Source organism: Equus asinus, chromosome 5 (genome assembly GCF_041296235.1).
Source record: "Equus asinus isolate D_3611 breed Donkey chromosome 5, EquAss-T2T_v2, whole genome shotgun sequence".
Taxonomy (NCBI): domain Eukaryota; kingdom Metazoa; phylum Chordata; class Mammalia; order Perissodactyla; family Equidae; genus Equus; species Equus asinus.
This window is the reverse complement of record NC_091794.1, coordinates 66,516,481-66,531,570: the sequence shown is the minus strand read 5'-3', so window position 1 is coordinate 66,531,570 and position 15,090 is coordinate 66,516,481. Positions and strand designations below refer to the sequence as shown.

The window sequence follows — 15,090 nt, the reverse complement described above, 5'->3', positions numbered from 1 at the left end:
AGATAAATGCACCCCTATGTTCATCACAGCATTATGCATAATCGCCAAGACTTGGAAGCAACCTAGGTGACTGTCAAAAAAAAACTGGGGAGCCGGCCGCATGGCTGAGCAGTTAAGTTCACGCAGTCTGCCTTGGTGGCCCAGGGTTTCACCAGTTCAGATCCTGGGCACGGACCTAGCTCATCAAGCCACGCTAAGGCAGCATCCCACATAGCAGAACCAGAAGTACCTATAACTAGAATATACAACTATGTACTGGGGAGCTTCGGGGAGAAGAAGGAAAAAAAAAGAAAAAGATTGGCAACAGATGTTAGCTTAGGGCCATGTGGTATATACACAATGGAATACTCCTCAGCCATAAGAAATGATGAAATCTGGCCATTTGGGATAACATGTATGTTGGACCTTGAGGGTATTATGCTAAGCGAAATAAGTAAGAGAGAAAGTCAAATACCATATGATATCACTCATAAGTAGAAGATAAAAACAACAACAAACACATAGCAACAGAGATTGGATTGGTGGTTACCAGAGGGGAGCGGGGAAGGAAGGGAAAAGGGGTACTTGGGCACATGTGTGTGGTAATGATTGTAATTAGTCTTTGGGTGGTGAACATGATGTAATCTACACAGAAATTGAAATATAAGGATGTACACCTGAAATTTATACAATGTTACCGCAATAAAATTTTTTTTTAAAAAAGAAAGAAAATAGGTTGCTGGGAATTGAGGTGAAAAATGGAACAGGAAGATTAAGATAGGAGGTGACTGCAGTTAATCTACAGGAGAGATGGTAGTGACTTTTACTAGCGTAGTAGCAGTGTTGATGGAGAAGGGAACAGATTCCTAATGCCTGTGAAGGCAGTCAACAAGATTTTCTCCCTGGTAGGATACAGAGGGGAAGGAAGGAGAGGAATCAAAGAGGAGTCCTAAATTTCCTCCTCTGTGTTAATAGCTTTCATTTATTATGCTACCCAAGAATCTGAGGCTAATTTACTTGCTCATAGTAAATAATTATTGTCAAGTAGCATTGTACTGTTTGTGGTTAATAACCCCAATTCATAAACTCTTTTAAAGGTGTTGTTCTTATCAAATTGTCAAAGCAAAATCATTTATGCTCAGAAAATGAATCAATTAACAACGTCTCCTTCTATATTTTGAATCTACAATTAATTATTCACTAAATAACTGTTCTTTGAACTTCTGAAAAAATTCTCCAAAGTAAAATGCCCATCAGGGTTACATGCCCTTTTGTTTGCTGATTTCTTACCATTCTTTGGGTTTCTAACAGTTGTTTTTATTTATTTAATTACACCTTACCTCTTTCCTTAAAAATTAATTTGAGAAGGTTCATTCCAGCTACTATTTCTACTTCTAGCTGCACCCGCTTGAGCAGCTCTCTCACACACACCCTCAGCACGCACACACTTTCACTACTTCTGATCTTGACCTGGGCCATTAATTAACGCCATCAACTAAAAATGATGTTCTCCCCAATATTTGGGTTTCCTGTATGCTCCTGTAGCTCTTCTCCTGATCCTACTCACATTTTATTCCTTGTCTAGCTAACTGATCCAATGATTTTCACTTTGGCTAAATTCCCCAAAGAATCAACTGTTGTAATTTTGCTTATTTCTGCTTAATTTGATTAATTATATTTCCCCTCTCGGGGGCACATTATATTTCTCTATTTCTTTTCTCTTTTTCTTTCTTACTAATATATTTAAATTGATAAAATATTCTTTACATACAGGTTTGACAGCAACCCATGAAATTATAACTGCATCATTACAAAATTTATTGATGTTAAGGCAGCTTTTGGGGCCGGCCCCGTGGCCGAGTGGTTAAGTTCGCATGCTCTGCTTCGACAGGCCCGGGGTTTCGCTGGTTCGGATTCTGGGTGCAGACATGGCACCGCTCATCAGCCCATGTTGAGGCAGCATCCCACATGCCACAACTAGAAGGACCTACAACTAAAATGTACAACTATGTCCTGGGGGATTTGGGGAGAAAAAGCAGAAAAAAAAAGAAAAAAGATTGGCAACAGTTGTTAGCTCAGCTGCCAATCTTTAAAAAAAAAAGGCAGCTTTTATTGTTTATGGACTTCTCTCTTGCCTTACATATACAAAATTTTAATTTTTATGTGGCCACCCATCTTTTAATGTTTGTTATATTAATTTTAATGTACTGTGTTCTGACAATTTGAACCATAACATTTTTATATTAAGTATACATGTTATTGTCCAAATTACATGACCGATATTTTTATGAAAGATTTATGTGCATTTGAAAATATACATCTTTTTCCTGGCATTTAGTTTCTCATGTCAGTTAAATCTTATTTTTCATACTATTCGACCCAATTCTTTGTTAATGCCGTTGTCAGTTCCTTACTTGATCTGTGGTTTTCTAAGAATAGCAGGGTACAAGCTGTCGTCATAATCATAGACAAACTAAACTCTATTTTATCTAACTCTGGTTGGATAGGAAAGGAGTGCTGTTGCTACTGAGGACTTGGCTGGCACCCTGTTTCATGTGTGTCACTTCCAGAGGGATCTTCCCTTTGGCTAGATGCCACACCAAAGTGTATTCCATTGTTTTTTCAATTTGTTTTGTTTTGTTTCTTTCCCCCTAAACTTACGCTTCTCCAAAGTCTGAAAAGTAAGATTCAAATTCATTCTCACTCTTACATGTCTTTAAATTTTCTCTTTATACGTTGGCACCTTGTAAGAGCCTATCTTTACAAAAGATTAAACACTTGACAAATTTAAATATCCAGGCATCCTCATTTCAGGGCTTCTCACGCATGATGCCCTGGGATTCTTCTAAAAACTCAATTTGAGAAATGTTATCTAAATCAATCATATAGAATCCACAGGCACAGAAATGAAGACATGAATGAATGCACTGGTCTATACCACTGTTCTATGCCGCGTGGATGTCCTTGTGTCGTTTCAATATTCCTCCGTTTGTTAGACATGTTTTAGTTTTGGGTGTGCTTTAACTTGGTTGTGCTATGTTCCTCTCTCTCAAGCATCAATGAGTCTTTGCTCTGGGGCATCGGTTCTGCCCTCTACAGCCTCTACCTCATGTTTTACAGCTTCTCTGCTATATTCACAAGTCTAGCAATTTTCTGAAACGGATGTATCTTGCATTTGTAGAGTCATTCTTTCTCCTTCCGTCACTCTCAGCGCGGTTACATCAGCCTCCTCACGCCAGCATCAGGCGGTGCTGCCTCTGCAGCTCTCATCACCTGGGCCGTCCTCTCCAACAGAACTGAGACTTGGTTTCACTGTTGATATTTTTCCACTCTTTGAAGCTTATAAAATGAGCATTCCAGAGGCTTTTTGTTATTGTTGTTGGATTTAGTTTAGGTGAGGGTCCTTGTGGCATTGTTAATTAAGGATACGCAGACACTAAATAAGTCTTTTAAATACAATTACCTAGGATCATCTTTCCTTTCTTTTCAACTCTTATGCACTCATCATCATTCCAATTTTTTAAAAAATCTCTCTTACCTACCTCTTAAATCTACCCTTGAACATAAGAAAAATGTGGCTGCAACATCTTTTATTCCATTAGAGTTGATTTGACTGGTCCAATCCTTTCTTCATCCTTCTATATAGATTATTCCTGAAGACACACACATTCAGGAACCTTCTGAGACAGAGGAGGATGATAGTTCCTCAATCAAAAAAACTTCTCAGAGGGACCGGCCCTGTGACCTAGTGGCTAAGCTTGACATGCTCCACTCTGGCAGCTCAGGGACAGTTCCTGAGCACAAATCTACACCACTCGTCAGCAGCCATGCTGTGGTGGTGACCCACATACAGAATAGAGGAAGACTGGCACAGATGTCAGCTCAAGGCAAATCTTCCTCAGCAAAAAACAAAACAAAACAAACAAACCCCACAAACTTCTCAGATTGCTAAAGAACTGGATATTTCACAGCGCTAAATCATCACCCCACAATCACTTGCTGGCCATAAACGGGAAAACCACATTTCCAAAGGAGGGGTTAGGCCATCAGCATCCAAACCCCCTGGCTGAACGTGGCATCACTAAATGTGGAGCAGCCAGGTTAAGAGAATCCTGGTGTGAAGCAATATGAAGCACAGCTGCACCATCTCTAAAATATTCTTGCCAAAATTTAACTTCCATTTACAAGTCTATAGAGAAACAGGTTAGATGATACCACAAAGAAGCAATCAGATAAATCTAGAATGTGGGACTGGATTTATTCAACAAGTCAATGACATGATTAAAAAAACAAAAAGAAGGGAGGGGCACTCTTCCAAAGTCAAAGAGACTGAAGGGGCACAGCAACCAAACGTAACGTATGCATCTTAACTCATTGTGATGTCAACAAACCGACTGTACAACTGTACTTAGAGACAGAGAAATCTGAATATGGACAGGATATTAACTTTATTAAGGAATTATTGTTAATAGTTCTAGGTAGGATAATGGTATGATTATGGAAGAAAATAATGATACTGCTTTCCAAAATGCATATTGAAGTAATTAGGGGGGAAAACCCTCATGTCTGGGATTTGCATTAAAATACTGGGGAAAAAAATGAGAGACGGGACAGATGAAGCAAGTGTACAAAAAGGCTGATACTACGGAATGTGAGTGAGAGGGATTCATTAAATTATTCAATTTATTCTCTACCTTTATACATATTTCTAAACATTTATAATAAAGAGTAAAACTAAAAAAAGTAAAAAAATCTTTCTCCTCCCTAAAACCCCTTGTCCTCAATCACTTGCATTTCTGTGACTTCATTCTTGATTTGACGTCCATATCTTTAGTTCTAAATGACTCACGTAAGGTTTAAATGTTTCCCCTGAAAAATGAAACCAGTCCCTCTACACCACCTCTATTTCCAGCTCTTTCCCTTAATTTCTGAAGGCAAGCATATACTTTTCAAAAGGCATAGGATTTTAGCATCAATAACCTCAAGCCAAAACTCACTAGAAACTGACAGAACAGAAATCAATGAGACTAGTAGATTACCACTTTAAGGTCAGAAAGGAAACACAACAAGGATAATGCCTACGTGGCTACTTAACAAAACAAAAACTTCTGTTTATATATTAATCTGACAGGATGATTTGATTTGGTATCTTTACTTGAAAGGCAAATGGATGACAATAGAAAATAAAAACAGAGAAAACTGCAAAAGATTTTGAAACGGGCAAAAAAATCATGGGGTACCCTGTCAAGTACATCCTTCAGCGTTCTCTCTGCCTTTCATGGCCTTAGAGCTATTTTACAACTCTGTAAGTCACACAAAACTGAAATAATGCAAATGATGCTTGTCCGTGGAATGAAAATGAACTCTGTCTGGTGGGACGCAATTGATTATTGCCTTAGGAACAAATCAGTTTTGCATCTATTTGTAAAGTCATTTCAGCATTCCTGACTGCCTATGTACCTACGGTTCTTGAATTCTCCTTTGAGCTAGTTATAACAGACTACTGGCTCCCTCATTGATAATAAGTTAAATAAAATCTCAGATATGGTTCATTTTATATTTGGATAAGTCATAATTTTACCTTTTAAAAAGTCTTTCCTCTAACTCATTTCATTTCCTTTCCTAAACTGCAAGGGAAACTATAGTCTGACTAAATTTTGAAGTAGTCTAAAATAAAGCATAAGTAACTAAAAATAAAAAGTTAAAATTAAACCCACCTTGACATAGATCACTTGTCCTCCGGAATGATAAAATAGTAAGAAAAAGTTTTCAAATGAAATTTTATAATCAACCTCTCCTCACATATGAACGATGTATTCAGACCTGGCCACATTTATCTGCAGTAACAACTACCGTATTTATGAAACAACTGCTGGTGCACGTCAGGATTCTTTTAGGCACCACAGATCAAGTAAAACAGCAATTACTAACTCACAGAAAACAGTCTATACAGGCATGCCTCATCTTATTGCGCTTCACAGATGCTGTGTTTTTACAAATTGAAGGTTTGTGGCAACCCTGCATCAACTAAGTCTACTGGCCCCATTTTTCCAACAGCATTTGCTCACTTTGTCTCCGTGTCACATTTTGGTGATTCTCACAATATTTCACACTTTTTCATTATTACTGTATTGTATTCGTTATGGTGATCTGTCATCAGTCATCTCTGATGTTTCTATTGTAATTGTTTTGGGTGCCACAAACCACACCCATCTAAGATGGTGAACTTAATTGATAAATGTTGCGTGTTCTGACTGTTTCACCAACCAGCCATTCCCCCGTCTCTCTCCCTCTCCTCAGGCCTCCCTATTCCCTGAGACACGACAATATTGAAATCAGACCAGTTAATAACCATACAATGGCCTCTAGGTGTTCAAGTGAAAGGAAGAGTCGCACATCTCTCACTTTAAATCAAAAGCTAGAAATAATTAAGCTCAGTGAGGAAGCCATGTTGGAAGCCAAGACAGACCAAAAGCTAGGCTTCTTGTGCCAAATAATTGTCCAAGTTGTGAATGCAAAGGAAAAATCCTTGAAGAAAATTAAAAGTGCTGCTCCAGTGAACACACGAATGATAAGAAATTGAAACACCTTATTGTGGATATGGAGAAAGTTTTAGAGGTCTGGATAGAAGACCAAACCAGTCACAACATTTCTTAAGCCAAAGCCTAATCCAGAGCAAGGCTCTAATTCTATGAAGGCTTAGAGAGATGAGGAAGCTGCAGAAGAAAAGCGTGAAGGCAGCAGAGGTTGGTTCGTGAGGTTTAAGGAAAAGAAGCCAGCCACATAACATAAAAGTGCAAGGTGAAGCAGCAAGCGCTGATGTGGAAGCCGCAGCATGTTATCTAGAAGATCTAGCTAAGATCGTTAATGAAGGGGCTACACTAAACAACAGATTTTCAGTATAGACAAAACAGCCTTCTATTGGAAGAAGATGCCATCTAACTAGAGAGAAGTCAATACCTGGCGTCAAAGGCTGACTCTCTTTTTAGGGGCTAACGTAGCTGGTGACTTAAAGTTGAAACCTATGCTCATTTACCATTCTGAATATCCTAGGGCCCTTAAGAATGATGCTAACTGTACTCTGCCTGTTCTCTATAAATGGAACAACAAAGCCTGGATGACAACACAACTGTTTACAACTTGGTTTACTAAATATTTTAAACCCACTGAGACCTACTGTTGGGAAAAAAAGATTCCTTTCAAAATATTACTGCTCACTGACAATGCTCCTGGTTGCCCAAGAGCTCTGGAGATGTACAATGAGATTAATGTTGTTTTCATGCCTGCTAACACAACATACATTCTACAGCCCATGGATCAAGGAGTCATTTCAACTCTCAAGTCTTTTTATTTAAGAAACACATTTGTAAGGCTATAGCTGCAGAGATAGCGATTGCTCTGATGGATCTGGGAAAAGGAAATTGAAAACCTTCTGGAAAGGAGTCACCATTCTAGATGCCGTTAAGAACATTTGTGATTCATGGGAAGAAGGCAACATATCAACAGTAACAGGAGTTTGGAAGAAGTTGAGTCCAACCCTCATGGACGACTTTGAAGGTTCAAGACTTCAGTGGAGGAAGTAACTGCAGCTGTGGTGGAAATAGCAGGAGGACTAGACTCAGAAGTGGGGCCTGAAGGTGTGACTGAATTGCTGCAACCTCATGATCAAACATTAATAGTTGAGGAGCTGCTTCTTATGAATAAGCAAAGAAAGTGGCTTCTTGAGATGGAATCTACTCCTGGTGAAGATGCTGTGAAGACTGTTGAAATGACAACACAGGATTTAGAATATTTCATAAACTTAGTTGATAAAGCAGTGGCAGGGTTTGAGAGAACTGACGCCAATTTTGAAAGAAGTTCTGCTGTGGGTAAAATGCTATCAAACAGCATCGCATGGTACAGAGAAATTGCTAGTGAAAGGAAGAGTCAATCGATGCGGTAAACTTCGTCGTTGTCTTATTTTAAGAAATTGCCGCAGCCACCCCAGCCTTCAGCAACCCCCACCCTGATCAGTCAGCAGCCATCAACATGGAGGCAGGACCCTCCAGCAGCAAAAGGATTATGAGTTGTTAAAAGCTCAGATGGTGGTTAGCATTTTTTTAGCAATAAAGTATTTTTTAACTAGGGTATATATACATTGCTTTTTGTAGCATAATGCTATTACACTCTTAATAGATTACAGCACAGTGTAAACATAACTTTGATATGTACTGGGGAACCAAAAAATTCATATGACTTGCTTTATTGCGGTATTTGTTTTATTACGGTCTCCTGGAACCAAACCAAACAATATCTCTGAGGTATGCCTGTAATAATTAAGTTTACAAAAAGAAAAAGAAAAAAAATTAATGCCAGAGAAGTTTCATGATTAGATTAAAAGCTTCCTTTGAAAACAGAAACCAAAACATATTAAGAGAAAAAAAATCACCTCCATTTTTTAATGTTTTTCTGAAAATATCTTTACTTTTCTCCCCTTTTTGCCCAAAAGCAATTTTTCTAATAGCCCATTCATTTCAGCCTCAAGTAGATACACATCACATACACCATAATATTTTTTTAAGGTTTTAGACAATGTTACTGTCAGGCTTCCTAGCTTTATATGATTCAGAGGCCAATTCAATTATTGTGGCTGCTATGATGTCTGCCTTTTCCTCAATATTCTCCATGTCAGACAAAATGAAATTCTGTAAGGTGAACAGTGCATGTTTGTGTACATTGGCCAACAACGACATTTCACTTCAATGTTAAACACTCTCATATTTTCTACTCGTGAGACGAATAATATTAATAATTTATGCATTTACTTTGTCCAGCTATAAATGCATAAGAATGATTTGCACATGAATTCAAATGCCCAGCTTCCTGAAAGTTTAAAGAATTCTAAATAAAATGGGATTTAAATGAATGCATTTACAGCCTGTCACTGAGTGATTCTGGTATCTAAAGACTGAATGCAGTAAATTTGAATAGCAAGATTTCAAAACAAGTTTACAAATAAAGCTGACATTAAACGTCCCAAGAACATTAGAAAATCCTGTTTAAAATTCTACTATCATAGCCACGAGTAGCTAATAAGTCCAAGTGAAATGTTCTCCTATACACCCTGCTGTTCCCCATCCCCTTCACCCCTCAAGGAGAGGGCGGCAGAGAGTTGGTAAGAGAAGTAGAAAATAACAAAATTCAGTCTAAATGCTTTCAGTTGTAAAACAAATCTTTCAAGTAAATTTCTATGCTGGGTTGTATCAGATGACTTCCCTTATTCATATCTATTCATATTTTATAAAAATCCTTACAGAAAGAAGGTTAAATAAGGTATCTCTTTCAAGGACAACTTATGGCATATATAAATTTAAAGTCTACACAGTATAACTATAATTTTAAAACTGTCATACTATTAAACATCAACAGGTTGATATAACATCTGTTCTTCAATTTTGCACCCAAGTTGTTATGGTAACCAAAATATGTGGATATGTGTTTCCTAAATTTAACTGATTATTTCAAGTAAATAAAATTCTAACATATCATCTTACTAACTACAAATAATATTATTACTACAACCCTATATTTATCTTTTGTAAATGCTAGTGGATCATAGGATTATATTTAACTAGGCATTTACACATGCTTTATCTCAGAATTCACATTAAAGAAAACAGCGAGGGTATATATTTTTTGAATTTGGGATCGTTTTCTTGATTTAAAAACAAAAGAAAACCAAAAAGAACTAGTCTATTTTCTGAACAATACGCTATACTAAATTACTCCAAAATTATCTGATTGTATTGCTTTGTAGGAGCTGTAGATCACATCCTTTTCCAACATAAGTCAGATCCTGTTACTCCTCTTGTACTCTGCTCAAAACCCTGCACTGGCCTCTCAGCATCCTCCCAGGGGCTACCAGGCCCACACCCTCCACCTCCCCTTGCTCACCCCATTCCAGCCACAGTGGTTTCCCTGCTCCTCCTCAGATACACCAGGCTCACTCCTGCCTCAGGGCCTCATGCTCCCTATTCCCTCTGCCAGGAAGGCTCTTCCCCCACAGGGCTCACTCTTTCACTTATTTCAAGTGTTTGTTCAAATACCATCTTCTCACTAAAACCTCCTCTCACCAACCCCATACCAAATAGCTATTTCAGCACCTCTCCCACTGCTGCCCACACATGACCTACCTGCAATGCACTGAACTGTGGCCCCTCAAGTTAGTATGTTGAAGCCCTAACTCCCAGTGTGACAGCATTTGGAGACGGGCCTTCAGGAGGTAATTAGGGTTAGATGAGGTCATGAGGGTTGGACCCTCATGCTAGAATTAACTAACGTCCTCATAAAAAGAGGAAGAGACACCAGCACACTCACTTTCTCCAGCATGCAAGGACACAGCCAGAAAGCGGCCATCTGCAAGCCAGGAGGAGAGAGCTCACCAGAAACCGAATTGGCCGGAACTTTAATATTGGACTTCTAACTGTGGAATACTGGACTGCAGAACTGTGAAGAAATGAATTTGTGCTGCTTAAGTTACCCAGGCTTACAATATTTTGTTATGGCAGCCCAAACTGACTAGGGCACTGTTCCCCCTTCTTAATTTTCCTCCCTAATTTCATTACTGACTAATATACAATATAGTGGTGATTTATTCTATACCCTACTAGTTTACTCTGTTTATTGTCTGTCTCCCTTTATTGCAGAATCAGCATCATAAGGGCAGGGGTTTTTTTTGTCTATTTTGTTCGCAGCATCTACAACACCGACAATATGCATGTAATAGGTGATCAATAAATATTTGTTGAACATGTAGAGTACAAATTTAAAACACCTTAAATGTTGATATGCTATGGTAAGAAATAATACATTTCTGGGGCTGGCCCCGTGGCCGAGCGGTTAAGTTCACGCGCTCCGCTGCAGGCGGCCCAGCGCTTCGTTGGTTCGAATCCTGGGCGCGGACATGGCACTGCTCATCAGACCACGCTGAGGCAGCGTCCCACATGCCACAACTAGAAGGACCCACAACGAAGAACATACAACTATGTACTGGGGAGCTTTGGGGAGAAAAAGGAAATAATAAAAAAAAAAATCTTTAAAAAAAAAAAAAGAAATAATACATTTCTGTGATAATATGCAAGAAATTTAATAAGAAATAAAAATATACAATCTTCAGGGGCCAGCCCAGTGGCGTAGCAGTTAAGTTCGCACACTCCACTTCAGGGGCCCAGGATTCGCTGGTTTGGATCCTGGGTGCAGACCTACACACCACTTATCAAGCCATGCTGTGGCAGGTGTCCCACATATAAAATAGAGGAAGATGGGCACAGATGTCAGCTCAGGGTGAATCTTCCTCAGCAAAAAAAATTAATAAAATCAAAACCACCAAGATTTGTGTTCTGATAGAACCAAAGAATCTTACTTTCCTGATTTTCTTGATATTTTCTCTTATGAATCTGACCTACTACAGGCTCTGTCTTCCTCCTGCCAATTAAATGTGGATACCGCTTAATATCCTATTAACTCTGTCCAGGAATCTTTTTCTCTGCTTCCTTCCTAAGTGAACTCATCCAGTCTCACTGCTTCAATTGTCACCTGTTTGGTGACTCTGAGACCCTCTCTCTGGCCTAGACTCCTCTGTGCTCCGGTGCTGGCCTTCCGGCTACCTTTGAGACGTCCGTGACTTCAAGCGTACTGTCACAAATGTCAAAGGACAGGAGTTTCAGGTAGAATACAACATGGTACTCACGGAAGTAGAAAAGAATCCTAAACAAAATCTAACCAAAAAGATGTAGTCTTTAGTAGTGTACAGACTCACAGAATTTTATACACTGTCTGAGGAGTCGCTTTCCTTCATTACAGAAATTAGACCTACGGTAGCAGGGAATTCCCATCTCTGAATTACGACTATGTATTCTAATTAACAATATACTCTTGCACAATCAGTTTCACTTCAACCACGGATTATTCCCAATATTCTAGTACAGTTTTATTACTTTCAAATTGAATTTAATCGCTTGGGGGAAAATATGAGAAATTATATGAGGTTTTAAAATTAACTTTCTGAACTAGGATAGTTTATTTTCAGAAGAAAAATATCTTCCAATCTTTTTCTTCATCATTGGCTCCCAAATAACATATTTGTTTCTCCAATCATTTTTCTTCATACTCATTAATCAATTCATTATTATTTTAAAGACTTCTCTAAAGGTCCTTAGTTACCTGATGATAAAATGACAACTCGGAATTTAGGACAGGCTTCAGATGAAAGTTAGCTGGAATTGATTATCCAGTTTAAGCAAACCATGTGTTTTTAGAATTTCACTGAGCAAAAATAAAAAGAAAGTAAATTCTACAAGAAAATCATGTGATTCTTACAGCTTTAGAGATGGGCTGAGCCTCCCAGAGTAGTGTAAGTTTCTCAGGTCTTGGGCAGCAAGTCAGCGTCTCCAGGACAAGCAGTTCTTAATGAAACACACTGTCCCAGTTCTCTGTTGTCCTTTTAAGATGAATTTACTAAAGATTATATCAAGCAAATTTCACTGTTGTTTCCTTCTCAAATATTTTTCTTCAAATTAGGAGTATAAATGAAATATATTTAGGACAGGTCTTCAGAACCCATATCTGGCTGTCCCCAGCGCTCATGAAAGGCACAAAGTATGCCCAAACTCTCAACAAAGGCTGTTATCATTCCTTTCAAAATATATCCAAAATCTGACCACTTCTATCCCTCTCTTCTGCCTCCATAATCTCTCACCAGCATTATTGAAGAGCCTCCTAAATAGTCTCCCTGACTCCACCTGTGCCCCACTAGCCCACTTCCCACACAGGAGGCCCAGTGACCTCCATAAAACCCAAGCCAGATCAAGCCACTCCTGCTCAAAACCTTCTACTAGCTTGCTGTATCACTTGAAACAAAAGTCAAGTCCTTATAATGGTTAAGAAGACCCTTCATGGTCTGGTCCCCCTACGCCTCAACCATTATCCCCCTCCCTTACTCTGTTCAGCCTCAGTGTCTTCCTTGCTATTCCTTGAACACACCAAAGATGCTCTCACTTCACGTCCTGTGCACTTGTTGCTTCCTCAGCCTAAAAGTCCCTCCAGACAGCCACAGGGCTTGCTCCCTACTTCTTTCCAGATTTTGTTCAGTGAGGCCTTCCTTGACAAACAAACAGACTAATACACCTTCTCTGCTGCCCAGCCCTTTCTACTACCCTTAACCTCCTTTTTCTTCAACATGCTTATCACTGTTTGACATACGGTATGTATGTTTGTTTATTATTTGCATTACCTAACTAAAATGTTAGCTCCAAGAAAGCAGAGGCTGTTTTGTTCCTTGTTCATTCCCCAGCAACAGAACAAAGAATGGCAGATTATCAATGAATTTCAATAAATATTGATCGCATGAATGAATGAATGAATGAATCTTGCGGTAGTTTCTTACCCCAAACCAGATGCAGGCTATTCTTCCTTCAAATTGCATACTATTATATTCCTGCTTTTCTTATGATAAATCATATTCCTTGTTGTATTAAGAATCATTTTGTACTTATCTTAACATCCTGCAAATATCAAGAACCATGTCTTATTTCTCTTTGCATCCCCTGGATCTAGCATCATGTCTTTCTTACAATAGGTATTCAATATTTGTTAACCTGAATCTGAAGTCACACTGAAAGATATTTTTATAATATACCTGAATCTATTGTGCTCTCCTTTAGCAAATAGCCCAATACCAATTCTTAAATTGCTAAATAATATTCTATTTTTATAACCAACCAGCAAATTTAACGCCAGTGAGACAGAAGGTGGTGCGTAGCCTGGCTTGGAGATGTCTGACATCCATTTTGTACTGATATGGAAAACACAGAAAACATTTTGAATGACGTTAACAAATCAAAAGATTTTCGGAAGATAAAGAAAATTCCTTGAGAGAAAGCTGCTTCAGCTTGATCCATTAATGAATTCTACAAAAGAGAACCATGCAACACATGCTTTACTCCATCTCTATAAAGAAATAAACAACCAGAAAGCAAACTAATGTGAAGGGCTTTTTTTTCTAAGAAAACAAATTGCAGCATCACTATTGGAATTAACACCCACTTGACCCCAAATTTTCGCACAACTCATTAACTGGCATTTTTAATGATCAGCTGAAATCACCAAGAAGAGACTAAATTATGATCAATATATTGAAAAAATATGCCTCGAGTTTTAGACTTCCACCAAATCAGTTTAAATTAAAAGGTTTGATACTGACAAGGTTAAACTTTCACCATAAAGACACAGCAATTTATTCCCCAAGACTTGTGGACAAGCAGGATTTTACTTTTCAGTCAAATTCTTTGAAAACTGACAATCTATAATTACTGTAATCAAAAGAGTTGACAGGCTAGAACTCTCTTTTTCTAAGCACAAGAAGTAACAGTGTTAAAAATAAATGATAGGGGCTGGCCCAGTGGCGTAGTGGTTAAGTTCAGCATGCTCTGCTTTGGCAGCCCAGGTTCGCAGGTTTGGATCCTGAGTGTGGACCTACGCCACTCGTCAGTCATGGTGTGGCAGGGACCCACATACAAGATAGAGGAGGGTTGGTAACAGATGTCAGCTCAGGGCGAATCTTCCTCAGGAAAAAAATAATAATAATAAATGATAGGGTAAAAATAATGTTTTGCCTTATAAAGTGTTAGCTCACCTGAGGTATGAGTCTATCCAAGCGCTCAGCTCGATGACCATGAGAAGGGTGTGTGGACAACCACTGTGGTAACCTGGGTTGACCATGGAGCCGATCTGCAAATTCCATTTGCTGCCAGAACACTGAACTGGCTCTGACATCCACACAAGCCTGAAACCAAAATTAACAACAGCATAAAATAAGCTTAGTTATGAGGACATTTTAAAAATTTTACCCTTATGTCATTACATGTTTTAAAAATATTTTCTATCATCATTTTAATAAAAGTAGAATGGGCTCATCACTTTTTAAAAAAAACAACTCAAACAACATAGTATAGAACCCACAAAGAGAATGCCCACCCTCCCTCCCTGCCCCTCCCCCTCAACGACATTCACAATAATCCCACTCCCACAGATGACCCACTATTTTCAGTGAGATGAATATTAAGAACATGTATT

The 15,090-nt window shown here is 38.6% G+C and overlaps 1 protein-coding gene across 6 annotated transcripts in view; it reads right to left on the bottom strand.

Moving 5' to 3' along the window:
- Positions 1–15,090, bottom strand: part of OMA1 (OMA1 zinc metallopeptidase) — a 93,567-nt gene that overhangs the window by 15,006 nt on the left and 63,471 nt on the right. For all 6 annotated transcript variants that reach the window (XR_011503367.1, XR_011503368.1, XM_070509801.1 and 3 more), the window contains one exon: positions 14,651–14,800. Coding sequence is in view for 4 of the 6 variants with exons in the window: in XM_070509801.1 (XP_070365902.1) it covers positions 14,651–14,800 (150 nt within the window). In the remaining 2 variants the exon portion in view is untranslated. The remainder of the gene's footprint in view (positions 1–14,650; positions 14,801–15,090) is intronic.